This window comes from Eleutherodactylus coqui, chromosome 3 (assembly GCF_035609145.1).
Source record: "Eleutherodactylus coqui strain aEleCoq1 chromosome 3, aEleCoq1.hap1, whole genome shotgun sequence".
In the NCBI taxonomy this organism is placed as follows: Eukaryota; Metazoa; Chordata; class Amphibia; order Anura; family Eleutherodactylidae; genus Eleutherodactylus; species Eleutherodactylus coqui.
Genome location: NC_089839.1, coordinates 293,707,049 through 293,734,737, shown reverse-complemented (window position 1 = coordinate 293,734,737; position 27,689 = coordinate 293,707,049). Strand labels below are relative to the sequence as shown.

The following is a 27,689-nucleotide window of genomic DNA, read 5'->3' as shown; positions in this document are numbered from 1 at the left end:
CTCAGCTTATTTAACACTGATTATACCCCAGAACTGATAACTCTCCGCAGACTGAAGAAACACGAGGCAAAACCGTATCAATAATCCAGCTGAAGGATCAATCTGATAGTCCAGAAATGCAAATTGCCTAAAGTCTGTTTGTCTCTAAAGCAGTGGTTCTCCACTCCAGTCCTTCGGGACCCCCAACAGGTCCTGTTTTCAGGATATCCTATAGTAAAAACACCTGTGTCAATGTCTGAGGCACCGATAATAAGTACATCACCTGTACAACACTGAGGAAATCCTGAAAACATGACCTGTTGGGGGCGCTGAGGACTGCAGTTGGGAAACGCTGATCTAAAGGGTTAACGCTTCACTTCACACACAACAGCAAATTAAGAACATAATTGAAATAAACCCCGTTATCAATGTCTTGTAGGCACAGCCCTTATCAATATAACTGTCTTTAGTCCACTCCAGAATATTTGTGTCCAGAGCTTGTAATGTCTTTCCCCATTTACAGCAGGCCTGCTGACTAACTATTTTGTACTTAGTGGTGTGGATATCAAATTTTTTTTTTTTTTACTGAGGCCGGCCTCACTTACAAGTTGTGGCAGATGAACTCGCTGGTCTCTCTCTGTGTCCTTGACAATGTTGGTCAGCTCTTCCCCCACTAAGCCCCCCCTCAACCGCCTGGTGCTCAGCTCAGCTCCTATTTTGTCCCCATCATCTTGATTCGTCCTATAGAAAGAGAGGGAATTTGACGGTTTCTCATTGGTCTGTTGACATACGCAGTTGGTGTAGTTCACTAGATTGGCCACCAGGGTTCAATAAGCCAATTTTTTTTGACATACGACCTATTGCAGTTACCACAACGATATATCTTCTGTGTCACCATAACTGCGCCTTAAAGGTACAGTAAAGGGGAAAACAAGCATAACCTGCAATAATTTGCAATCTTGCAAGACATAAGAAAATAATCACCCAGTGGGGCTGCACCGACATGCTGAGAAGAGCTAGAGGTGATCGGATGTACGTAGGAAATGTGGTGATGGTGGGGACACAGTACAAGCTGTACACCCAGCCCCTGTCTTTAAGGCACGACTGCTCCTCTTCATATAGATTTTACATCTTTGTAGCATGTACTGATGCTCATATTTGCCTGTCATCTGTAGGAAATTGAAGACGATGAAGTTTTTAAGTCCCCGGAGCTGGTTGGTTCCGAATATCAGCAAAAGGTAAAGTAAACTGACTTATCTTTGTCTTAACAATATGCCAGATTTTGCACTTTATGGGGTTTCTCATAAAGGCGACCCCCTTATATAATGAAGCTGGCTTCTCACTCCCCTGGCGATCATCTGGGGGCGAAAGCCACGTCCAGCAAGCGATTGCTCTGATTGGCTGAGCCACGGCGCTGGAGAACCAATCAGAGCAATAGCTTGCTGGAGGAGGAGTTTTCAAACCCCGTTACCAGCAAACAATGTTCTGTGGGTGCTGAGAACTCCAAGCAAGCCTGCCCGGAACTGTGGGGAGCAGCGGCAGGGACGTGGACAGCGAATGCTAGGTAAGTATAAGGCTGCCTGCAGACGGGCGGAAATTCCACGGCGAGATTTCCTGCGGAATTTCCGCCCTCGGAAGCTGCCATAGGATTGCGTTAGCAAACGCAGTCCTAGGCAGACGGCTGCGGTTTGTCCGCGCGAAATCTCGCGCGGCAAACAAACCGCGGCATGTGCTATTTCTCTGCGGGGTTCACAGAGCCCCGCACAGAAACGTCAGTACCCGGCCGCCGACTCCGGTCTGCTCATGCGCCGGCTGGGCACATCAAACAGCCGGAGCCGCGGGCACAGGTGAGTACGCGCTGCTCTCTGCAGGTGCTCGGGTCGGGTCCTGTGGCGAGAATCCTCGCGGACAGATCCGACCCGCCATGCAGGCGGCCTAAGACATACTTTGAAAAAAAAGACCCTGTGCCTCTTGTGGCAAAATTTAATATAAGACGGGGTATTATTTTCAGGGCAACGCGTTCTATACACCACGTCTGCCTCTTACACAGCACCTCTGTTCTATGGTGGCCATATGCCCTAATAGTCCTGAACCCCCTTTTAAAAAGTAGATAAAACTCAAGATAAGCAATCAGTATCTGATCAGTGGTAGTCTGTGGCAGAGCTCTGCAGTTTTTCCATAGCATGCAGCGCCTCCTGTGCAGGTCCACTATCCTGTTATTGACAGATTAGTCATTACTACTCTTGGGTTTACTTCTCTCCTACTTACTATATCCTAAAATAATGTCCTATACTCCAGTCACATCCAGAGCTGCATTCAAAATTCTCATGCATTTGTTTACCGCTCTCAGGTTGGGAGATGTCACATCTCACTGCTGCCCTCTGCTGGCTGTTGTCTGCATGGAGCAATTCTTTATGCTAAGTGTATTATTTAGACTGCAGTCCCTACCAGAATTGAGAAGTGTAGAAAAGAGAAAAGCGTCAATGCCTTACGCTGCTTGAGGATCCGAACGTAACAAGGTTCACTGCTAGAATTACTTTAGTGAAATTTGGGGGGTTTTAGCCAATTCAATTTCCTGGTAGAGCAGCTCCGCTCTCGTGTTGGCAGCTGAATTTGCAGATTTGCTGATGCAATCAGATGTTGGCAGAACCGAGCTCCGCGCCTCGACCACGGCCGATGTACCGTTCACTGCTCCCCAACCTGCATCCACTGCCCTAGTTTCCCGTCTCGCTGATTGGAACAAGTATAATTAATATGAGTCTCACTGTAGGAGCGGCCAGGTGAAGAGGAGAGCCACATCCTTGAGGTCGACGATGATGATGGAGAGTTGACCTTGTGGTCTCCAGAAGTTGACGTTGTTGAATTGGGAAAGGACAAGCGGGGTCTTGGGTTCAGCATCTTGGACTATGAGGTGAGTGTATTCAAAGTTTTGGGGTCACCATTGCTTTTAGGTATCCCATTGGAAAGGAATGGACAGCACACTAATATAGGGTCATTGGATCGATACCCAAATGTAAACTGTGCGGGCGCTGGGGTGGCATCAGACTGACGTAGGTTGGGGTGATCGCTTCCTTAGGTCCGCCCTGACAGATCATCTTCCTCCGTAAGTCAGTGCATCGTGCAGTTCCATTAATTATCCTTCTGTCTCTTTTCCTTTTGATGTACTTAGGTGCCTCAATTAGCCTGTGGGCGCCCTCACAACACAATGCTATAGCCTTTAGGTTATAAGCTCAATTCTGCTGCTGTATTTGTTATAGGCTTGGTTCTGGTGGTGTATCTATGTACTACGCTTGGCTCTTGTTGTATTTATGTGCCGAGCTTAGTTCTGGTGCTGTATTTATGTTATGAGCTTGGTTCTGGTGCTGTATTTATGTGCTTGGTTCTGGTGGTGTATCTATGTACTACGCTTGGCTTGTGTTGTATTTATGTGCTGAGCTTAGTTCTGGTGCTGTATTTGCGTTTATGAGCTTGGTTCTGGTGCTGTATTCGTTATGTGCTTGGTTCTGGTGTGAGTATGCTGCCATCTTGCTGTTGTCTGCATAAACAGAGTACAGGCAGCCTGCCTATCAGTGCAATATGTATATATGAAATAAAGAAATTCCACACAGTTTGGCATCTAACCCCGGGCTGGCACTGCCCACATTCTCTATCTAAATAGGCTGCAGTCCGTCCAAATTGGGGTCTTGCAGCAACTTTATGGATCGGGCTGTGTGCTGCTCGGTGGAGTTCAGTCCCTTCCCATGTCTAACAATGGGCGCTATAGACGTCGGTTATTTGGCACGGGGCTGAGCAGTAGACTGCCAGGACCAGACGGGCCTCAAGACCACCTATCAGCCGGGTTACAGCTGAATTACTTAGAGCTGTGGGAGCCTGTAAAAGCCCCCATCTCTCTGATGGCTGCACTTTTACTTAAAGAGGAGGTACGGTTGTACATATGACCATAGTGACAATGTACCGTTGGCCATGGTTTATTGGCTTTTGTCCAATGACAGACTTCCTTTAAAAGGGTCGATCGAAGCAGTCTTGTTCTATTCCTGGAAACATCCGGTAAATGGTGCGTTGTATTCGTTTCCCTTTCTGGTAACAGCGCCACTCTTGGCTATGGTTGTATTTGGTATTGCTGTTCATTCTCATTGAAATAAGCTGACCTGCAATATCAAGCCTGTATCTTGGACAAGAGTGATGCTGTTTTAGGACTAAAGGCGTGAAAAATACTAAGATTAAGAAGGTGCAAAACCCTGAAAGATGGTGGAGAAGATGAGCAATTTTTATTGTATGCCAGGTCTGACGCGTTTCGAGGCCAAAACCCCTTTCCAGAGCGTCTCCTGTGAGCCACGTCTTCCTGACAGCTGCTTTGCGCGCTCTTTTTAAATTATCCATCAATGGCGACGCTGCAGACTGGCACCCTATGACATCCCTTTAGTGGCGAAGTCTGGCTTTTGAGAAGGGGGCTCCTTTGGTCTCAAAATGCATCATGAAGCGGCATAAAATTGTTCTCTCTGTTCATGATCTCCAGGTCCATCTTCTCTATCGGGGTTTTGCGCCCTAATCCTAGTTTGTTCCTGCCTTTAAGCCATATATTTGATACCGTTCTAGCCCCCCAGCTTCTGTCGTGTCACTCGGATGGCAGCATCCCCTGCTACTACCCCACCAACGTTTCCGTCCCTTGCACCTCCGTTCACAGACGTTCTGCCACCCTTCATTTCTCTGTATTCGCTATTTGAGGAAATGGCGCCAACTTTTTTTTTTTTTTTAATCCTGAACAACCTCTTTATGAACTTTCCACGCTCCTCTGTTACTCCTGTTGGATTTCATTTACGCCCATTGATTTTCGTTTTCAGACTAGTTTGCTTAGGCTTATCTGTTTAAAGGGGCTTGTTAGATGCCATACTAGTGTATTTTGTGGTAATAGCGGGGATTCCCTCCTCCTTTAGGAGTTGTGCGGGGTCAGCCTGATGAGAGCAGCTGCTAAATCTGATGGTTGCTCAACGGACCCGGACATAACGTTGCTTTAAAGGACGTTCTTGTTCTTTTTTTTTTTCTGCATGCAATAACCCCGGCTGTAGTTTCATTGCTCATCACAAACAATGGCTGCCACCGTTTTGCATACATTAAATGGTTAAATGGCTTGTGAAGTAAAAATTCAAAAATTCCAGCTATGAAGGGTGTTGGCGTCATATTTAAGCACAGCCGGTTATGGGTAAACGTCGCAAAGCCATTATCTTTCATCCGGTCCTCTTTTGACATCAAGCTTGAAACTACATTGACCACAATTCCCCGCCTTGTAGAGAGCTGGAGTAAAAAAAAAAAAAAAAAGCTGTCCGTCCATGGTCATTCTTACTGAGAGCTGGAGTGGTGTACAGGACGTATCCAGGGGCAACCTGGGGATAAACACTTCTGAGGCCCCAGGAGAAGGCGATGGTTTATAGAGATGAGACATCTTTTTGGATGACCATTTATTTGAAAGCAGCTTTGTGTAACCGGAATGGCCATATCGGATATGTTCACACGTAGCGGATATTCCGTGGTAAAATCAGCAGCATTTCCGCAAAAGACGTAGTCAAAGTCCGCACATTTTGAGAGTAGCTGACAGTCCCTTTTGATAGGGTTACTCAGACTACTTCTTCTCCGGTCCAATTTACATCAGACGTGGTGAGATGCAACCGTCTGAAGCCCCATTCCAAGTAACGGGACCCATGCACAATCCTCCCTGGGCGTTGTATGGCTGCGACTGTCCCATCAAGCCTGCAGTTGCATCTTTCCATGCATGATGTCTGATTTGGCAGGGAGGTACGCTAAGAAGAGATCTTTTAACCATTACCCAATTAGTTATCTAATATACCTTCTATTTCAATTCCTCACACTTCTAAGGGTCTTTGCTTGCTGTCAATGAACGGGAGTAGTAATACAGAGGATTTTGGGGTACGATCCCACATTGCTTGGCTGAGAAGCAGCAGAAAGTTCTGGCCGGCTGTGGCTTACTAACTGTGCCTGGTTAATGACCGGCCGGCTGCGGCTTACTAACTGTGCCTGGTTAATGACCGGCCGGCTGCGGCTTACTAACTGTGCCTGGTTAATGACCGGCCGGCTGCGGCTTACTAACTGTGCCTGGTTAATGACCGGCCGGCTGCGGCTTACTAACTGTGCCTGGTTAATGACCGGCCGGCTGCGGCTTACTAACTGTGCCTGGTTAATGACCGGCCGGCTGCGGCTTACTAACTGTGCCTGGTTAATGACCGGCCGGCTGCGGCTTACTAACTGTGCCTGGTTAATGACCGGCCGGCTGCGGCTTACTAACTGTGCCTGGTTAATGACCGGCCGGCTGCGGCTTACTAACTGTGCCTGGTTAATGACCGGCCGGCTGCGGCTTACTAACTGTGCCTGGTTAATGACCGGCCGGCTGCGGCTTACTAACTGTGCCTGGTTAATGACCGGCCGGCTGCGGCTTACTAACTGTGCCTGGTTAATGACCGGCCGGCTGCGGCTTACTAACTGTGCCTGGTTAATGACCGGCCGGCTGTGGCTTACTAACTGTGCCTGGTTAATGACCGGCCGGCTGTGGCTTACTAACTGTGCCTGGTTAATGACCGTCCGGCTATGGCTTACTAACTGTGCCTGGTTAATGACCGGCCGGCTGTGGCTTACTAACTGTGCCTGGTTAATGTACGGCCGGCTGCGGCTTACTAACTGTGCCTGGTTAATGACCGGCCGGCTGTGGCTTACTAACTGTGCCTGGTTAATGACCGGCCGGCTGTGGCTTACTAACTGTGCCTGGTTAATGACTGGCCGGCTGCGGCTTACTAACTGTGCCTGGTTAATGACTGGCCGGCTGTGGCTTACTAACTGTGCCTGGTTAATGACCGGCCGGCTGTGGCTTACTAACTGTGCCTGGTTAATGACCGGCCGGCTGTGGCTTACTAACTGTGCCTGGTTAATGACCGGCCGGCTGTGGCTTACTAACTGTGCCTGGTTAATGACCGGCCGGCTGTGGCTTACTAACTGTGCCTGGTTAATGTACGGCCGGCTGCGGCTTACTAACTGTGCCTGGTTAATGACCGGCCGGCTGTGGCTTACTAACTGTGCCTGGTTAATGACCGGCCGGCTGCGGCTTACTAACTGTGCCTGGTTAATGACCGGCCGGCTGCGGCTTACTAACTGTGCCTGGTTAATGACCGGCCGGCTGCGGCTTACTAACTGTGCCTGGTTAATGACCGGCCGGCTGCGGCTTACTAACTGTGCCTGGTTAATGACCGGCCGGCTGCGGCTTACTAACTGTGCCTGGTTAATGACCGGCCGGCTGCGGCTTACTAACTGTGCCTGGTTAATGACCGCCCGGTTTTAGGCAGACTTTATGGCCATTAACAGCAGTAAGCATGAAAATCCTTATTGATGCCATATTTTTTGCCGCATTGCAGGTGCGCGGTCAACACTTCGTGGACACAACTGGACCTTTTTGGAGTCCATTAAAACTCTCTTGTAAAGATCCTTTCACTTCTGGTCGAGACCCGGCATGTTACTGATGCATATGGCGCCCAATGTACCTATTAACTACTATGGGGTCAGTTGGGTTTCCTCCATGCCGCCTGGTGTTTTTCCAAGATTTTGTGTTGACTCTGCGCCGGAGTCTCCAGTGCGATGAACAGAAGGAAGAGTCGATCTGAATGGAGTTCCAGCTTCTGATGGGGTTCACTTGGATGTACAGAACCCCATAGTAGCTGCCGTTGACCTCCTTAGCTGCTTCTCTAGTGCGTTCTAAATCGGTGTAGCTGTCGAGTGGTTAGACCAATGGGAAGCCTTTAATAACCAGAATGCAACTGGTTATTAGAGGGGCTGTGCCATGTTCTAAAGTTATCCACTAGCTAGGGAATAACTTTATGATGAGTGGGAGTTTGACCACTGGGACCCGCCACTACTCGGGAGGACAGGGTCTTGAAGGCCCCTCATAAATGGAGTGAAGGATGCTACACATATGCGCTGCTGCTCTGTGCATTTCAATGGGAGTATCAGAAACTGATGAGTATTACTAGTGCTTGGCAATTTCTGGCATTCATGTGCGTCCTCTGCTCCAATCATGTGGAGACCCCCATTTTCAGGATGGTCAGGCTCCCACTAGTCATAGTTATACTCTATCCTGTGGCTAGGGGGTAACTCTATAACTTGGCACAACCCCTTAGTACTAAAGGGCATAAATTTACGCCCTCTGGTGGTGGGGTTTGTGTGAAGTTAGCCCCGGCGTCGAGCCAACTCTCTACACGGAAGGTTACAGCTGTCTTTGACAGCTGACACCAGCCTGCTACAGCTCCGATCACAGCTGTTAACCATTTAGATGCTGCTATCAAATCTGAAAGCATTTAAAAATGGGGCTCCTTTTGTCTCCCAAATGGTTCCCCCACAGGGGTTGATCGCGGGGTACCATTCAGGTGTAAGGCTTCCAGGGCTGCCATGTATTTCTCCCTATTGAGAAGTGCCTTAGGCAGGTCTTAATAGAATGCCTACAGAATACTGAAGTATTGCAGTATGTTACATAAGTGAGCCGATAATCACCAGTTTATGTCCTCTATGGGGACTAAGAAATAAAAAAGTAAAATTAAGTTTTGCATAAAGGTGTTATTTTTTTGCATTAAAAAAAGTTTGAAAAAAAACAAAGTTTCCCCATTTTAACATAAGAACAAGAAAGTAAACCTATGCGGTGTAGACATGGCCATAAAGGTCTATTGAAATGTTTTCATTCTGCACAGTGAACACCATCAGAAAAAAAAATGCACAACACCAATGCATTTTTTTTTGGGGGGGGGGGGGGGAGGGGAGATATCATGTAGTCTCCGAGGTTAAAAAAAAATAAAAATTATATATATATATATATATATATATATATATATATATATATATTAGTGTGTTTTATCCCAAAATGCTGTCAATACAAACTGCAGGTTGTCCTTCAACCCTTTTTGATAGAAAAGTAATAGTTCTGGTGATCAGAATAAAGTTAATGTCGTTTGTGCTGCACAGTGTATGCCATAAAAACAAAACCTCCAAAAATTGGTGAAATTGAGGAGTTTGTTGTTTTCTTCATTTCGCATAGAAATTTTTACAACTTATTCAGTACATTTTTAATTAGTACTACTGATAAACGTAACTTGTCCCGCCACAAACACGACATCAGATGTCGACGGAAAGATAAGAGTTTTTGAACGTTTGGGTAGAAAAAAAAACAAAAAATTGCCATGACTTTTTAAAGGGGTTTGTCTGGTAAATACTACTAGTGACCTGTGGATGGCTCCTCAATAGGATTTGTCTGGAAAAACCCTTTTTAAGAGGTTTTAAAAATAAAAAGTATATTAAATAAATCTCTAGTTTCTGGCAATGAGGACAAATAGTTCGCAAAACGAGAGACCATTACAATTGCTGCCTGTGATTACCAAATGTCTGATACTTCAATGCATTTTGTTACCATGTTACAAGTGACCGAGTTCTGACATATTATCTAAAAAGAATTTTAAGGGAATTTTTATTTATTTTTTTGCCAATTTAAAAAGTGATTTTTTTATTGCTTTTACTTTCCAATTGCAGATACTGTGTTTCTATATATGTATCCTATCATCTTGTGCCTGTACGTGACTATAGGGGCAGCCATTGTATCTTAGGTGTAGCTAACAGGAGAACTCATGGCCTTTTTAAACAATGGACATTGGCATGCGCTATGATCTGTGCAGAGAGGGGGTGGAGGTGAGCTGTGACATTAGCTATTTTGAATGTCAGATCCTGTGTTAAGTATATACAGAATGTGTCCTTTTCATTGTAATCGTCCCTGTGATGATGAAATGACGGCTGAGACGTTCTCTACAGAACAGGAAGTATCAGACGATTATTAGGCTTTATAGTCGGGATTTTAGGATTTTATTTTCATATAAACGCTGACATTGAAAATTTCTAAAAGGAAAAAAAAACTTAAAAGTTCCTATGTTTAAAAGGGTTTTCTGGGACTGAGAATAAGTCAACAGTAGTGTAGTCATCAGTAGTTGATCGTCGGGGGTTTGCTGTTCGGGATCCCCACCAATCAGCTGATTAAAGTGCCAGCAATTTTCAGAAGAGCGCCTCCATCACTTCAGTCCTTACCAAGCACAGCACCAATGAATGGGACGGCACAGGCCTGAGAAGAGGTCACCACTCACAGGAGCGCCACCGCCTCGTCAATCAGCTGATCGGCAGGGGTACAGAATGGTAGACACCCCCACACACACCGATCAACTATTGATCCTGAGGATACTGTAGTTCAGGAAAACGCCTTCACCTTAAAGCTGGATTTCTACAATAGGTCTTTTTCTGATGACCCATTCCCTCTAGCCATGTGCATTCCTAGCATGGATGGAAGACTTGTGTATTTTTTTCAGGTTTATAGTTTTTGTTTTTTTGGATGAAAGTTACTTTTCGAGTGCCGGTGTGGGAATTGCCCTTTTTGTTGTTGTGATCTGTGCTCTGAAAACTGCCAGAGTCAGTAGCTGCGTGTCTATATTCTGAGATATAACCTTGGGCAGACCTTTCCTCAAGCAATGTGTACAGTTCTGCTTACATCAGTCAAAGAAAATATTCCATGGGGGTCATCCACCTTCAGACGACTTTAATTCTTGACCACAGCATTTCCAATTATTTCATGTCACATTTTTAAACCTTCACCTATAGGGTCTATGATGATGATTGTATATCCATTGTATATAAGTGGGGAACATCCCCGTGTCCCTAAAGGGCACCATACCAGTCTGCTGATTACTTTGTACCGCTCTGGGACCTGCTTCTTCCACTGTTAGGTTATATTCACACAATGGATTTTTGCCGTGGATTTGACACTAATTCTGCATCAAATTCACTGCCAATCCGTGCCATTTAAGTCACCCATTATTTCGAATGGGAGTAAAGAATTAAGTCCATACAAGGCAGATTTTTTTTTAACGCATGCGGATTTAAAATTTGTGTGTGGGGGTGGGGGGGAAATAAGTGATGATTTCATCCTCGCCTAGAAACGTGAATTTGCCCATTTGAAAAGGGTTAAATTCACACTTTACACTGAAGGGTAAATCGCTGTAGAAATCCATGGCTCAGCCGAGGAGTCCTGCTGTGGATTTTATGGTGAAATCCACATGCAAAAATCCATCTGTACATCACCTAACCCTCAGCCTCCCCTCATATCCTAATCCTGCCCCGTCGCATGCTGCGGTGTCCTCTTTGACATCATACGCTGCCACAAGTAACATCTGGATGCAGAAAAAAGCCATAAAGAGCGCCAATAAAATTACAGTGAAAATGCTGAGGATTTTCATCAATAAGAATCTTCCTATTCTATGTGTTTACAACTCCTATGGAGAACCAGGTGTCTCCATGGTAACAGACTACAAACAAACCCTGTGTGTAGTCTGATTCTAAAGTCCTATTATTCCACACACACTATCCGCATCTTTAAAGAAGCATGTCCCTTTATAGAAGGGCTACTGAAATGCTACTAATTTTATGATTGGCTGTGCCGGGTCATGGGGGTGGCAGGATATAATAACTTGGGGCTGAACGATATAAACAGAGACATCTAAACTAGAAGCGAGAACCAGGGAAGGTGAGTGGGGAAACGGAGACTGGTATAGCTACCTCTGTAGCATGCGGCTTAGTCAGTACCTGATTGATTGATCTGAGGCATTTGCTGTGGATAGCGCCCCTCTGTGCCACAAAGTTTTGCCTGTGAATCCGCACTCTCGAAGTAACAATTTAGGACTTCGCCTGCTAAAAGGCTTCCACATCATCCACGGACTACCCCGCCCGGTAGGCTGTTCCTGCTTAGAAACTGTTGTAAAAGGTTCCAAGCATATTGCAGTGATCGTGTCGCCTGCTGTCTGACGACTAAGCCTTGCTAGGAGTACAAAGACACCTTATGGGAAGGCCTGTTAAGCCAACCACCCCGTGGGACTTAGCTGGACTCCGCACCAGGCTCCACAGGCCCCCCAGTAAGGACCATGCCTGGGGCCCCGAATACCATTCATAGGCTCCCCGTTGCATACATAAGGGGTTAATCTCCTGTTCATCTATTTTGCTTTTGACTGAGAAATGGAGGAGGGGAGGGGCTTAGCCAGGAGAGCGCTATAATTATATTTGTATGGTAGTTCAGACAGGTCAATGGGGAGAGGCTCCTGCTGCAAATAGAGAGAAACATGGGCCATGAGGAAGAAGAGTGCAGACATGGTTGAGCTTCTAGGACACATTTCTTATATATTTATTGATTTTAATTGTAATATTAGACAAAATAGGATAAAAAAGGCGATTAAGAGGTGAAGGAAGAATTTTTGGGATTGCTTGACTTGTTGTGCACTTTCTATGTTTAATGTTCCTTTTAACCATGAGATCCGCAGATATGCTTTGGAGCTGTATACAAATGGTAGATTTTGCAATTTCCGATAATTTTGCAAACTTGCTTTAATTTTTTTGCAAAATTCAAATTTGATTGTACTTGAGCAATTAAAAAAAATGGGTGCAAAAGTCTAGATGTGCTTCAAGTTGCAGACATGGAACGACTGAGCATTCCTGTGAGTGTTTGTTTGCGTTGGTAAGTCCCTTTTAAATCTCGCATCTAGGATTCCGAATGAAGCTATTATTGAATTACAGCTCGTATCCATAAAAGACCTTCGGATAATAACACTCCTCTTCTTTACGAAGTTGTAGAGTAAATTCAATGAGCAGGATTTGGCAATGATTGAAAGCTGCGCACAATAATTACTGATCACAATGATACAAAAAGTACCCCAGTGAAACGTTCCCTTATTTTTCTCATTGCTTCAGGACTTAATTTAGTCAGCTAGTAATTTCATATAATTGTTGCAATTTAAGGTAGAGAGATGAGATCCATGGGGAGAGGAATGCCTCATAACGCCTCCCAGTACCTCCGTCTCTCTCCCCCTCGCCTCCCCGTTCTGTCACTTTTATTTATTTATTTCCTCCGATCCTGACGTTAAAATAAATGTGATCTATTTGCTGCCAGTGGCTTTTTAAAGCATGACATTACATTTCAAAGTTATTGGCTATAAACATTTGCGAATGCAGCAAAGCCTCGGGGCGACAAATGGATCCCGCGCCCGATCGTTCATCTTACGGAATTGTCTGATGTGCTGATCGCGTTCAAATTTGTTTGTGAACTTTACAGATATATGTGTAATTATACCAGGGGCTGACTGAAAAGCCAAGAGCAGGGGTTCAGCTGAAGGAATACTGTTCTATATGAGATAGAACTACTATAATACTGCCCCCTATATACAAGACTATAACTATTATAATACTACCCCCTATGTATAAGAATATAACTACTATAATACTGCCCCCTATGTACAAGAATATAACTACTATAATACTGCCCCCTATGTACAAGAATATAACTACTATAATACTGCCTTCTATGTACAAGAATATAAGTACTATAATACTGCCCCCTATGTACAAGAATATAACTACTATAATACTGCCCCCATGTACAAGAATATAACTACTATAATACTGCCCCCATGTACAAGAATATAACTACTATAATACTGCCCCCTATGTACAAGAATATAACTACTATAATACTTCCCCTTATGTACAAGAATATAACTACTATAATACTGCCCCCTATGTACAAGAATATAACTACTATAATTCTGCCTCCTATGTACAAGAATATAACTGCTATAATACTGCCCCTATGTACAAGAATATAACTACTATAATACTGCCTCCTATGTACAAGAATATAAATACTATAATACTGCCCCCTATGTACAAGAATATAACTACTATAATACTGCTCCTATGTACAAGAATATAACTACTATAATACTGCCTCCTATGTACAAGAATATAACTACTATAATACTGCCTCCTATGTACAAGAATATAACTACTATAATACTGCTCCCTATGTACAAGAATATAACTACTATAATACTGCCTCCTATGTACAAGAATAGAACTACTATAATACTGCCTCCTATGTACAAGACTATAACTCCTATAATACTATATCCTATGTACAAGAATATAACTACTATAATTCTGCCCCCTATGTACCAGAATATAACTGCTATAATACTGCCCCTATGTACCAGAATATAACTACTATAATAGTGCTCCTATGTGCAAGAATATAACTACTATAATACTGCCCCCTATGTACAAGAATATAACTACTATAATACTGCTCCTATGTACAAGACTATAACTACTATAATACTGCCTCCTATGTACAAGACTATAACTACTATAATACTGCTCCTATGTACAGGAATATAACTACTATAATACTGCCCCTATGTACAAGAATATAACTACTATAATACTGCCCCTATGTACAAGAATATAACTACTATAATACTGCCCCTATGTACAAGAATATAACTACTATAATACTGCCCCTATGTACAAGAATATAACTACTATAATACTGCCTCCTATGTACAAGAATATAACTAGTATAATACTGCTCTCTATGTACAAGAATATAACTAGTATAATACTGCCCCCTATGTACAAGAATATAACTACTATAATACTGCCCCCTATGTACAAGAATATAACTAGTATAATACTGCTCTCTATGTACAAGAATATAACTACTATAATACTGCCCCTATGTACTAGAATATAACTACTATAATACTGCCCTCTATGTACAAGAATATAACTACTATAATACTGCTCCCTATGTACAAGAATATAACTACTATAATACTGCCACCTATGTACAAGAATATAACTACTATAATACTACCCCCTATGTACAAGAATATAACTAGTATAATACTGCCCCCTATGTACAAGAATATAACTACTATAATACTGCCCCTATGTACAAGAACATAACTACTATAATACTGCCCCCTATGTACAAGAATATAACTACTATAATACTGCCCCTATATACAAGAATATAACTACTATAATACTGCCCCTATATACAAGAATATAACTACTATAATACTGCCCCCTATGTACAAGAATATAACTACTATAATACTGCCTCCTATGTACAAGAATATAACCACTATAATACTGCCCCCTATGTACAAGAATATAACCACTATAATACTGCCCCCTATATACAAGAATATAACTACTATAATACTGCCCCCTATGTACAAGAATATAACTACTATAATACTGCCTCCTATGTACAAGAATATAACTACTATAATACTGCCCCCTATGTACAAGAATATAACTACTATAATACTGCTCCCTATGTACAAGAATATAACTACTATAATACTGCCCCTATGTACAAGAACATAACTACTATAATACTGCCCCTATGTACAAGAACATAACTACTATAATACTGCCCCCTATGTACAAGAATATAACTACTATAATACTGCCCCCTATGTACAAGAATATAACTACTATAATACTGCCCCCTATGTACAAGAATATAACTACTATAATACTGCCCCCTGTGTTCAAGAATATAACTACTATAATACTGCTCCCTATGTACAAGAATATAACTACTATAATACTGCCCCTTAGAGCACTTCAGGACATCACCAAGCATGGGAAGTCATTGATATGAATGGTGTCCAGGCTCCTCCAGGACAGAAAGATCTCATGTTTTCCATTATCCCTGAGGTTGATGCTGGCTCCGCACTTCTCCGGGGGAGGGGCAGTTAAGGTTTTGTCTGCAGGTGATTTAATGATGGATTTGGATGATTTCTGATGTTTCCCCTCCCCCTTCTCATAGTAACCTGTCATTCCTTCTGCTCTCGCCCGTCTTTATAGTTTCTCCTCTCTCTGCCAGACTGCCGGATTTAATCAGAATTGCAGAGGTTGCATCTTATTTTCACTTAATTCCAGGTTTCATTGTTTAACAACGTCATGAAAAATAATGAATCTACAATAAAACGGCCCCTAAATATAACCGTCAAATTATTATTGATTTCTATAAATATTATTCAGCCAAGGAGGAAAAACTGACAGAAAAACGTGCCGTGATTTGTAACCGCAGGTGTGGGGTGATCACGGGGCTACAAGTGAAAGAGCCCAAAACCAAGGACTGCTTCAGGGGGGCTAACGGCTAATAAACTACTTGTACCGAGGGCCGAAAAAGAGGACAATAGTTTAAATAAAAATCATAGTAAAAAAAAGGCTATAAAACTCAATTCTTTGTATTGAATAATTTTTTTTTTTTATAAAAAGTTTTTATGTTTTAGCATTATTTAATTGAAAAAAAGTATTTTCGTATTCTGTACACACCAATCGGCCATAACGTTAAGAACACCTCAACAGGGGTGGGATATACAGGTGCAGCCACATTTAACTTGACTGCGGTCACTTTTTGCAACAATTGGCATTGAAAAAACTTGTCGTCTTAAAGGGCTGTCTAGTTTGAACTTTTTTTTTTTTTTTTTTTTAAGTATGACAATTATCTCCAGGCTAGACTATCAAATAGTTATCTGCCAAAAAAGTGTTCAAACCAGCGATTTACACCGATGGTGCTCCTGTGTAAAGTTGGGATCCTACAGCGTACTGTTCGTGAAATTACTCGTTAGTCAATAGTCGCTTTGTTTCAGCTCAGTGTAACGAAGTGACAAAAGAGCGACTTCTCTCTAAATGTAAACAGGCAGTCCTTCATCTATGAAGGACTGCCTGTTCACTGTGAATAGAGGCGGGCGACCAGACGAGATCTCCAGTGCTCCATCTCCATGCACTGAATGAGTAACCGTTCTGTGAGAAAACACCTGGCAGTCCTCCAATGTTAAAGTATCTTTAGGATAGGTCCTCTATAGTAGATCAGCAGGGATTCCCAGCGATGAATCCCTGATGGTCACTGAGCTGGTGCACTCATGCACTATGCTGATGTGTGCAGGAAACGGCTTCCTTCTCACCGGCAACTTTGCTTGTAATATCAAGTGTGACCACTGCAATGGTAACAGAGCTGTCTGCTTCCTGCAGAAATCTGCTTTGTGCACAAGCCCAATCAACAGCAGACTCCGGCTGATCTAATAGTGGTGGCCCGTTGTATGCATAGGCAATCAGTAGTTTGTAACCAGGCGACCCTTTATCATTTCAAGAACTTTTCAGCGACTTTTGTGTTAAACAAACTGTGCAAATGGCAATCTTCAGTGCTGCAGAGTCAAGTTAAACTTTGGTAAATCTGTTTTAGGAAGCAACTGATGAGTCAGTTCTTGAAGTTGATGGGTTTAAAGCCGGAAAAATGGTTAATTGTAGGGATCTGAGCGACAGGGGCCAAGTTGTGGGGTCTAGATGACCGGGACAGCAGGCCTTGTGGGGTGTTCTTGGTATGTAGTGGTTAGTGCCTACCTAAAATAGTCTAATGAAGGACAACCGATGACAGGGTGATAGGTTGGACTTCACTCCTCACACAGTCTTGTGTGCCTGTTTGGTCCGATCCCATTGAAGAACTTCTGTAAGGACAAGTTACTGGGGAAGATTAAGGTGCCCAGTCACACAGGGCATCACAGCTCTGTACATGGGGCTACTTGGCCAGAGGGGGCAGCATGATGCTATGGGCAATGTTCTACTGGGTACTTGGGTCCTGACTTCATGTGGATGTGACATGTACCACCTGCCTAATATTATACAGACCAAGTACCCCCTTTATGCGGAGGGGATTCCCTAATGGAATCTTCATGGCAGCGGGATTCCCTAATGGCAGTGCCTTCTCTCAGCAAGATAATGCGCCTACCACACTGCAAACTTTGTTCAGGAACGGTTTGAGGACCATGAGAAGGAATTTTAGGTGTTCCTCAGATCTCGATCAAATTATCTAATAGGATGTGCTGGTACAGCAAGTTCATGAATGCCACTCCTCACAACTTTAGGACTTAAAGCGGTTTCTCCACTACTTAAAATTGCTTCACAGCCACTCTGTACTTCCTGGTTGCTTCTGACCAAGACATGTGACTGCTGTAGCCAATCACTGGCCATGGCAGTGACCTTCTATAACCAGTGATTGGCTGCAGCAGTCACATGTCCTGGACAGCAGCAGTCAGGAGTGCAGAGTGATTGTGAAGCAACTTTAAGTTGTGGGAAAACCCCCTTTTAAAGGAACTTTCCATCACATTTGAGCCTTAGAAACTTTGTTATGGGACTAAAATATGGGGGAACGTGGTGTCCAGAGAGCAGCGTTTGATACGGGCGCCCTGTTCCAGCTCTACGTGGCCGCGCAGTTGCCGCATGCACACAGCTTGACTTTTTTTTTTCAGCTGGCTGTCTGCGCTCTCCCACCTCCTATGGCACAGCCAGCTGTAAAGTCACGCTGTGTGCACGGCAACATCGCTGGAACAGGGCGCCCCATGAGTATCAAATACCGCTTCCCAGACTCCGTTCCATCATGTTTGAGCCCCAATAACGTAGTTTATAAGGCCTAATGTGATGGACGGTTCCCTTCAGAAGATCTGCTGGTAACGTCTTGGTGCAGGTACCACGGGACATCTTCTGGAGGTTTTGTGGAGTGAGTGGACGGGTCAGAATTGTTTTAATGCTCTTACTGGAACCTGCGCAATGTTGGCAAGATGGCACATTTGAGTACATCGGCATTTATAGTGGAATTCCAGCTAAATGAGACCAATTTTTTTTCCGGCCACTTGTGGATATGTTGCTTGGTAGAGAAAGATCGGTTTCCATAAGGTACCTTTGAAACAGGCTGATATGCACTCAAATAAGTGCTCAACTGAGTTATTTTGAGCAACTGTTTACCCGCGTACACGCTGCCCCCGATAGGCCACTGAACAAAAAATTAACTTGGTAGTTGTCGAACGACTCCTGTTTATGGTGAATGGAGGTGGATGGCCAGAAGAAATCTCCACCTGTGTTGCCTTCATTATCTGACCCGTGTAATAGCACAGGAGCAATGGTCATCGGTATGGCTGTCAGGAGCTTATATGTCCGTCAGTCATACCGTGAAAAGGTACCTTTAGTCTTAAGAAGGCACGTGGTGGATTAAGATTCCGCAGGCTCCACTAAACAATACAGCTAAATTTGGTTGTTCCCCTTTGATTTTACTTTTATTTTTTAGGTCTTTGAACTTTGAACCTATTCAGATAAAAGTGTTAATTTCTTAACATATTGTCAGGGTTTTTCTAACGCAGAGCTCCAAATCCTTTTACATAGACGTACAATACATTAAAATTCTATTTACCAACAACCACCACTAGGGGGAGCTCAGGAGCTTACTGTAGACTGTGTTATTATTGAGCTGAATGTACAACCTGTATACATTGAGCTCCCCTTAGTGGTAGCTGCTGGTAATGAGAATATTATCATTTGCTTCCATGTGTCCATGCAGGGGATTTGGATCTTTTTTAGCACAAAAAAGGACATTCTGACCTCTAAAGAAATATTTTAAGACATTTATAAGAGCAGAACTTTGGACCAGACGATGTGATGTCGAAAGACAGAATCACAAAACCAGCAGATCTCCTCTTGGGTTCCATTTTTATGACCATATACAACCTATACTTTCCCTCATAGCTGTTTATAGTACAAGATAGTAAATCTCCCGACCAACCGAGATTAAGCGGCACGTTCTCGTTAATATTCCCCACTTGTGCTGTGAGCCAGTGATGTCATGTAGGCCAATAGGCGGGCCTCACCCTTAGATTTATTAGTACCAATTACCATATTTGATAATATTTGAAATGTACAGGGAGCACTTTGCAAGAATTAAACTTTGCAGTAAGGATATGCATTTGCAAAATTGCATATCCCCGTAGGCATATTTCCTCTGTGATTCCTGCACATCACGCTTCCCTATGCGGCAAAAATCTCCAAAGTGTAAGAAATGCTTTTAAGACACCCCCCCCCCCCCTTCCCCTCCCCTGCAGTGGATGGATGTACAGACCAGTGAGTGGCTCAGGGGTTAAGGTTACTGGTTGGAATAGACTTTTCCAATAACTATTGTATTTGAGCACGGGCTTAAAATCTTCCATATTCAGTTATATGCTAATGAGCGAATCCATTTCAAGTAGATTGAAGTTTGAAGTTCTCCAGAAAACACTCATTCATTACTTACTAAATAGCGACCTCTTGTCCTGAATTACTGTCTTCTCCGGGAAAGTGGTGAGATGGAAAATTGCTGCTTTTCTTTTTTTTTTTTCTTCTCGTTCCGTCCTTCCTTGGCTTTTACCTATAAATTGAATTAAACTTGGATTTAGCTTTATACCTAGAGATATTGGGCTGTAAACCCACTGATGTCTCAATCCCAGTCATAGCCTGGCTGCATAAAGAAGTTGAGTTGATAGCCTATTATAGGGTCTGAGGGTGCGGATCATGAGAGGGGGATGTCGGGGATCATCGCTGCAGCTGTAGTAGGGAAGCAGCCATTGAATTGGGGACTCCCATAATGGGTAATAGAAGGGTCTGAAGGGGTTTTCTAGGACTGTAAAGTAAACAAATTACAAGTTTATAACAATGTAAAGAAAGAAATGAATACTCTCATACTCCAGCGGCTACATTGCAGCACTGGAGCCCCGATTCTTGCTGCTCGGAACCCGGAATAAGCCGGCGAGCGAACATCATTGTGCATGTGACTACTCAGCCAATCACAGACTTCAAAGGCAAGTTCTAATCTTGGACATTTATGGTATATCTTTAGGACCCCCATCTATCTCTATAACGGGGCTCTCCTAACCCCTACTCTGCTGCATGTGACAGGCAGCACCATATGCACAGCGCTCTTCATTCACTTCTATGGGACTCGTGAAAACGGCTGAGGAGAGTCGTGCTGAACAGATAGCAAATTAACTATGGCTAGGTGCACACTGCTTGTGAATGCGAGGTGCACTCGATGCGCTCGGGCACAACGTGCACTGAACGACACAGGGGCACCAACCCGTGCGCTGTCCAATTTACACTGAGGCAGCACACTGACAAGCATTTACATAACCGGTTTCTCATCCATGATACGAACAGGAATAGGACATGTGATGAGTCTTCATCATCCTTGTATAGCCCCCCCTGGCTATAATGGGGGTAATGTGCTGTCTGTTGATTAAAATGGACCACACACAGCCCTAAATACACTACCGGTAGTGTGCAGGGGGCCTAATTGACTCTAGTTTTCCCTAAATCTTCCCTTTTTTAATCTCTCACTGATGCTAACCCTGACTCCAGATACCACTGTCCCTGAGTATCTAGAAAGATATTTTTATTGGAAACCCTGTCTGAAACTCTGACAACCAAAAAGAGGGTTACGAAATCCCAGAGATGAGAGAACCATACCCAGCAAAGTCTGAGAAACAAGGAATCAAATCACCACAGCAACAGGACTATACTGACAAGAAGCAAGGCTAGACTAGGATCAAGATACTAGAAGGTAACTAGGACTACTGGAATAAAATGCATATAGCTTACATTATAACCAGCAGCACACTGCGCCAGCCAGGAATACTTAAAGTAGGGCTTAAGAGTCAGGAACTCTTCCCTAAACAAGTCTGCAGCAATGTGGTCCGCTGACCCACTCTAATAGATGAGCTGTGAAACGCGGAAAACAATTACACCAACAATAAAGTAGAAGGCAGGAGAAGACGATTCAGAAGGAGAATTTATGCTGCTGTTGGGTTGTTTCCACACAAATTAAGAATGTGTACACAATGAAGTCCACTGCTATGGCAATAGAAAGACTATTCTAGCAGTCAGCGCTCCATTCATTTCAATGTGGCTGAAATACCTGAGCAGGTGCTGGTAGTGCACTTGTGTGATCAGCGATGCATCCAGGCTCCACCTCACTGTGGGCGGTGCAGTAACCTTGTAGTGAGGAAGATGGGGGACACAGGGCCCCTGTTTTTGATATCAGCAGTGAGAACCCCACCGATAAGCAAGCTGTCCCCTATTCTGTAGATAGGGGATATCTTGAAATTCTGGTCCAACCCTTTAAGGCAAATCCGCCTACGGACACTAATCCAGGATTGGCCAGCCATGTGGACGAGAATTTGCAAAACTCTTGTCCACATGGGGTGGCAAAACCGGGTGGAACCGATGTAGTGGCGTGGATTTAAAAGATGCTGCATGTCGTTTTTTTGTTTGTTCCCCACTGCGGCCTCGCTCCTCTCTATAGGGAGAGAAAGCCGCAGCACAATGCTGGCGTCCAAAGCGCTCCAAAACCTGGGGAAAAATGCAGCGGGTTTTGAAGCTGCGCTTTTCCAGTGGAATTCTCACGTTTTTTCGGTGCTGAAATTCTGCTGGAAATTTGCCTTGTGTGAATCCAGCCTTAATCGCCCCCAGGAGCACAGTGGATATTGAATGCCACCATTAGGGGGCGGTAACATGGGCGACAGTCATGCCCGAAAACATCTTTGGACTCTACTTGCAGCACACAGATGCCCTCACTGTGTGCATCTGCATGTTCTATACTGGTGCGAGACTTGCACGGAAATGGAACATGCTGCGGTTTTGTTTTTTTTTTGGTTCCCCCCCCCATCTAGCATGATTGCAATGAGAGAAAAATCGCCCATGTAAATAATGGATTTTATTTGTGTGTCTCGCAACGCACCAAGCTCATGTGAATGCGCCCTTAGTAGTACCTCCAGCCTTTTTTCAACTGATGATCTATCCTTGGATCACTAATCAATAGCTGATCAAAGAGGATCTGCTGCTTAGGATCCCCATCCATCATCAGCTGACCAGGTGATCAGCTGGGGAATGGGGATCCTGAGCTGCAGAGACCCGTCGACCGACCGACTGATGACCTGCTATGTAGTGTAACGGGGAGGGGGGGTTCTGCTGTCACCGCTGTGGGCGCCGACACACTTGGACACCGCCCCCCCCCCCCCATTCATTTTAAAAGCCCTACAAGGAATAAATGGCCCCGTAGAATCCCATATAACTTTCCCCATCTTTCTTTTTCTCATTTGACCCGACACGAAGCATTTTTTGGATCTCTGTTTAATTCTCTACGTAATTGACAAAAAGCTGAAATAATATATTGATGATATCGCTGGCAAGACCGGCCGTTCCAGCACGGACTTAAATGTGCGATGGCTTCCTACCAAGCCGGAGAGAAACCCAATATTCCTCCAGGTAGACGGTTAATAACGGTCCTGATACACGGCCGCGCTCTCCTGTGGCTACTTCTGGCCGCTAGCGATGTGTTGCCTTCTGCCAGAGTCTTGTACTAACAACAACCTCCCCGTAAATAATGAATTGCGGCTTTCTGTCTCATTGAAATAAATGGATTTTCCATTCCAGACCACAAAGCATGTGTCGTCCCATTACTGCGATTACTGCGCTCCCATTATTACTAGTGTGGATTTTCAGAATTCAAGTTACATTTGTAAAAAAAAAAAAAAAAAAAAAAGAGAAAAAAAAATAAATTACCATTCCCCCCCCCCCCCCCCTTTCTCCACTCCACCGACACTTGTGTCCGCCGCCATCTTCTGTGCACCTAGGGACCTTCCTGTTAATGTAAATGATATATATATTTATTACACCCCCCCACCCCCCTTCAGTACATGGAGTACTTGAATCCTGAGTCCTGATTGGTTGCTTTGGACAACAAGGATAGTTTTACTGTTAGGCAATTTTGATAGATAAGGCCGAGGCGGGATCAGAAAAATGGCGCTCAAACTCTGAAAAACAATGTTTACACACTAAATCAGTACGAATTGTTGAGGATAATTTGCATTAATTAGGGGCCCCGTGATTGCATATTTTGGCCCCTTGGGGATGGAATGTAAAAACTAAATCCCACCCACTTTGGTATTCCCCCTGCGATTCCGGCCGCCCGGGTGGACAGTTTGGATGCAGAACAGGAGACGGCGGCGGGGATGTGTGTTTTGGAGGACGTTCCACCCTACAGCGTGTGAGCGGACATATAATCCGGCCCGCTACTCTAGAATTCACATTACGGCTTTTATGAATTGTTTTAGCCTTAATGTGACCCGGACTGTTCGGCTGCGAGCGCGGAAGGACCGCGTCCGCCCTCCTATATCTATATGGGGGTGCCGGGTCTGGACCTGAAGCCACGATGCAGGGTGCGCGACAAGACCTTAAGGAGGTCGTCTGCTAAGGCCGGCATCGCACAGGCATGTGAGCGTAGCCTTTTTTTTTTTTTCCATGTGCATCAGCATATTTTGCAGTACATCTTCCACGCGCAGGGCACGTGCGTCTGTGCGCGGCAAAAAAATGCATTGAAATCGCAAATGAGTTGCAGATGTGTGTTCCTGCGTAATTTTATGCAGTGTATTGCACATCTCCTAGTGTATTTTGTACACATTTGCGCTTCACCTGTGACTTCTACGGGGAATTTTGGTGCGCAAATGTGCAGGAAAATGGATCGTGCTGCGGGTTTTTTTTTTTTGTGTTTTTTTTTTTTTTTTTTGTTTTGTTTTTTTTTAATTTGTGAGACCGACCTGCACAGAAAAAATATGCGCATGTGAAATCAATGGGTTCTATGCGCCGTATATCTCCTCACAAATACGCCTGCGTGACGTTGGCTTAAGGCCGTATATTCACAGGTGAGTGCGCTATAGGTCCAAGAAAATCAGTCCTAAATCGCCCCCCCCCCCTTGTCTAACCTGGGATATTCATGCTTCTGCGATGCAAATTGCGTGTTAACGTGGAATCGCATCGCAGAAAAAAATTGCAGGTTGTTCCAGATGGGAAAAAATGCATCGCTCTTAACCGCGAATCGCAGCCATATTTAATTATTGGCGATTATCACAGCAGAATCCCCCAAAATCGGACCTGCTGGAATTTTTCGACCACGCTCTTTTTTTTTTTTTTTTTTTTTTTTTTTTTGGTGCAAATGAAAAATGACTTCTGTAAAGGAACCCTTGTCACATAATGAGTTATTCCGATGCGAGCGTTCTGTAGCAATCCCGTAGAACGTGCGCGTTCTTATATATCGCTCATGTTGGGCTGGATTCCACGGGCGGATGCACATCTGTATTTGCACATTATGCCTTGTGGTTTTGCGCATGCCTCTGCGTTTTTTACTATACTTTTTGCACACATATATTTTGTGCTTTTGCGCTCGCAAAAAACACGCAGCCGCGGTCCCAGACATTGAAGTGGCCAACTAGTGTAAAAGGTTTCACCTGTTCTATCTCCTTGCGCAGGAAAATAGGAGGTGCTGCGTATTTTATTTTGCACATTACGCAATTGTGAACGAACCCATCGACATCAACGGGTTCTATTCACTGCGTATTATGTGCGCAAATACGGTTGCGTGAATCCGGCTTTATGCGCTCTCTGGGGGGCCTTCGCTCTCGGTGGGGATGTATTTTCCTTGTCTCTGTGTGGAGGTAGAGGGGGCGATCAATCCTTGGCGAGAACGGTTGATTGTAGGGGTTCCTCACTAATATTAGGACACCCCATAATCTACTATTATTATGGGGTGTAGTGGCCACTGAACTGGGGTCATCCCATCTGGACAAGACCTGCAAACCTTTCCTAATGGCTAATTGAGCAGCACGACAACCGGATGGCCACCATTACTGGGGGGCGGAGGGGATCATCCAGCTTTCCCAGAGTTCTGATCAGCAGGTCTGTTTAGATAGTAAGAAAGATTTGCCTTTCAGAAATCTTAGAAAGTTGGGTGGACCCCCCCCGTGGGATGTGATCGGAGGTCATCATCAATACGTCGACTTATTTCAGGCCCTCGCGCAGTGTGCTCCTCGCATACCAGGGCAGATTATTTTAGCGCTGTGTTTATTTGACTTTCCGCCCGCCTCACATTCCATCCGCGGTTCAGGTCAGCGGAGAACGATGCTGCACTCTGCATGCAGGGAATTACATTACAATGTATCAAAAGTTTAACTGTTGGCCGGGGGGGTGGGGGTGGGGGCTGGGGGTGGACGTATGGGGGGGGGGGCTGGCGGTGGACGTATAGGGGGGAGGGGGGGGCTGGGGGTGGACGTATGGGGGGGGGCGGCATACGATGTTCACACGGAGCGCGATGTGCTGCGGCTTTTTCATCCGGACCGTCCGCACGGATATTCTGCGACCTTTACAATAGCAGCGATGTGGATGGGATTCTGAATCTAAATCCACAGTATGGCGATTTTAGCAGCGGATTTCATGTCCTCGAATGACCGGGTGGGTTCTGCCCTGATTTCCGTGGTGAAGTCCGCACTAAATGGTGTGAATTGTGCGCAACGGATCTGTTGCAGACACTCCACCCCGTGTGAACTTAGAGGGGGGTGGGCTCTGCTCAAACACAGCCAGGGGGCGCTATTTTACTCAGCTTTAGGTAAAAGTGAGGATAGTGAATATTAGGGGTGCTGGAGCTCCACAAGGTTCCTCTGTCGTGGTCTTGCACGGGTATTTCAGAGTGTTCGGCTCTTGGGGGGCCGTGATCTGTCCTCTCCTCTGATGATGATGAGGGCGACGGGCGACGACGACATGTGATGGGCTGAGTCATGATGTGAGGAGTGGAAGATCTCAGACTCAGGAGGGTCTCTCACAAGCAGATTTCAATTGCGGATGTTCCGCGGTAAAACGGGGGCATTGAAGGTCGTGTATTTTCGAATTTTCCTTCCCACTTGTCAGTACGAATTGCGTATGCCGTGAGCGGAAGAAAAATCTCAGAGCCCCAATAGATGACTATGGATGCAAACCATCCGCAGCCCATACGCAATTAACACTGCGTATGAGCAGCGGAAATGCTCACCACTTGATAGGCAAATGCATAGAAAAACCGGAATGCCAGCTGGAGGGGTGAGAGAGCTCTTTCTTCTGCGTGGACCATTTGCTGTGCGTACGAGTACATCCGTGCAGAAAAGCGATCACCGCTGCGATCTTCCGTGATCATTCGCAATTACTTTCAACGATTTGTATCGCTGGTCTTCCGCTGCGGAAATCCGCTTGCAGAATTCAACCAGTTCGCGTGAGCCCTGCTTGACTGTGCATCCACACGAACCATATTCTCGCAAGAATCCATGGGACACACTTGCGATCCCAAGACGCACGTGAAAAATCGCAATTTCACAGAAGTAATGCAATTTTTAATCAAACTTTTTGCATCACCATGAAAATCGCCCGTTTGGCAAGCACGAAAATGGGCCGAGAGATCGTGATCACCATGTAACTGTAGCTTAAGAGTTTACATAGTGGAAGGAGCAGGGTCCAGCAGCACAGAAGGTTTTGGGAGAGGAGCTGGGCTCTTGTTGGGCAGCTGTGGCCCATCCTCTCGGCTGATGATGATGGTGGGGACAGAAGAAAAAGCAATCTAATACCCTCTCCCATTCTATCATCTTTTCCATTCGTCCGACAGCTCGTCCCTCGACCCTAGCGCGCAAATCCTTGCGTTCACAGCCCAGGCACATGAACGGAAGTGCCTTTCGTCATCTCTAGGTAAAAATGGACATATACCGTAGGTGTAATGACTCTAAATTAGTGATCGGTTTCCTCCTCTCTGGTTCCCCTATTTCTTCGGGGACGGTCTGCCCCCTCAGTCTCGTCTCTTTGGAGGTGGCTTTGTTACCCAGCAAGGAATGCGTTCTTTAACGGAAAAAAAAAAAGTGTGTCCTTCAGCAGTTTGTGCTGCGCGCATCACAAAAGTGACGACTGCTGTAACTGCATTTGTTGGGAATTATTGATCGTTACTGCCCTCTCTTGGCCAATACACATATATCTTCGCTCGGAGAATATTCTGAAGTTCTCCTGAGTCAGCATATGTGCTTAAGTTTTCCATCAACCTAATGGATCAATTCAGTCTACTCCAAGGAACGTCTGTTTAAGCTGCA

General features: G+C 44.7%; 1 protein-coding gene across 4 annotated transcripts in view; it reads left to right on the top strand.

The window, feature by feature from the left end:
* PATJ (PATJ crumbs cell polarity complex component) overlaps window positions 1-27,689 on the top strand; it is a 264,895-nt gene that overhangs the window by 55,963 nt on the left and 181,243 nt on the right. For all 4 annotated transcript variants that reach the window (XR_010791282.1, XM_066597729.1, XM_066597728.1 and 1 more), the window contains exons 17-18: window positions 1,155-1,217; window positions 2,750-2,890. Coding sequence is in view for 3 of the 4 variants with exons in the window: in XM_066597729.1 (XP_066453826.1) it covers window positions 1,155-1,217; window positions 2,750-2,890 (204 nt within the window). In the remaining variant the exon portion in view is untranslated. The remainder of the gene's footprint in view (window positions 1-1,154; window positions 1,218-2,749; window positions 2,891-27,689) is intronic.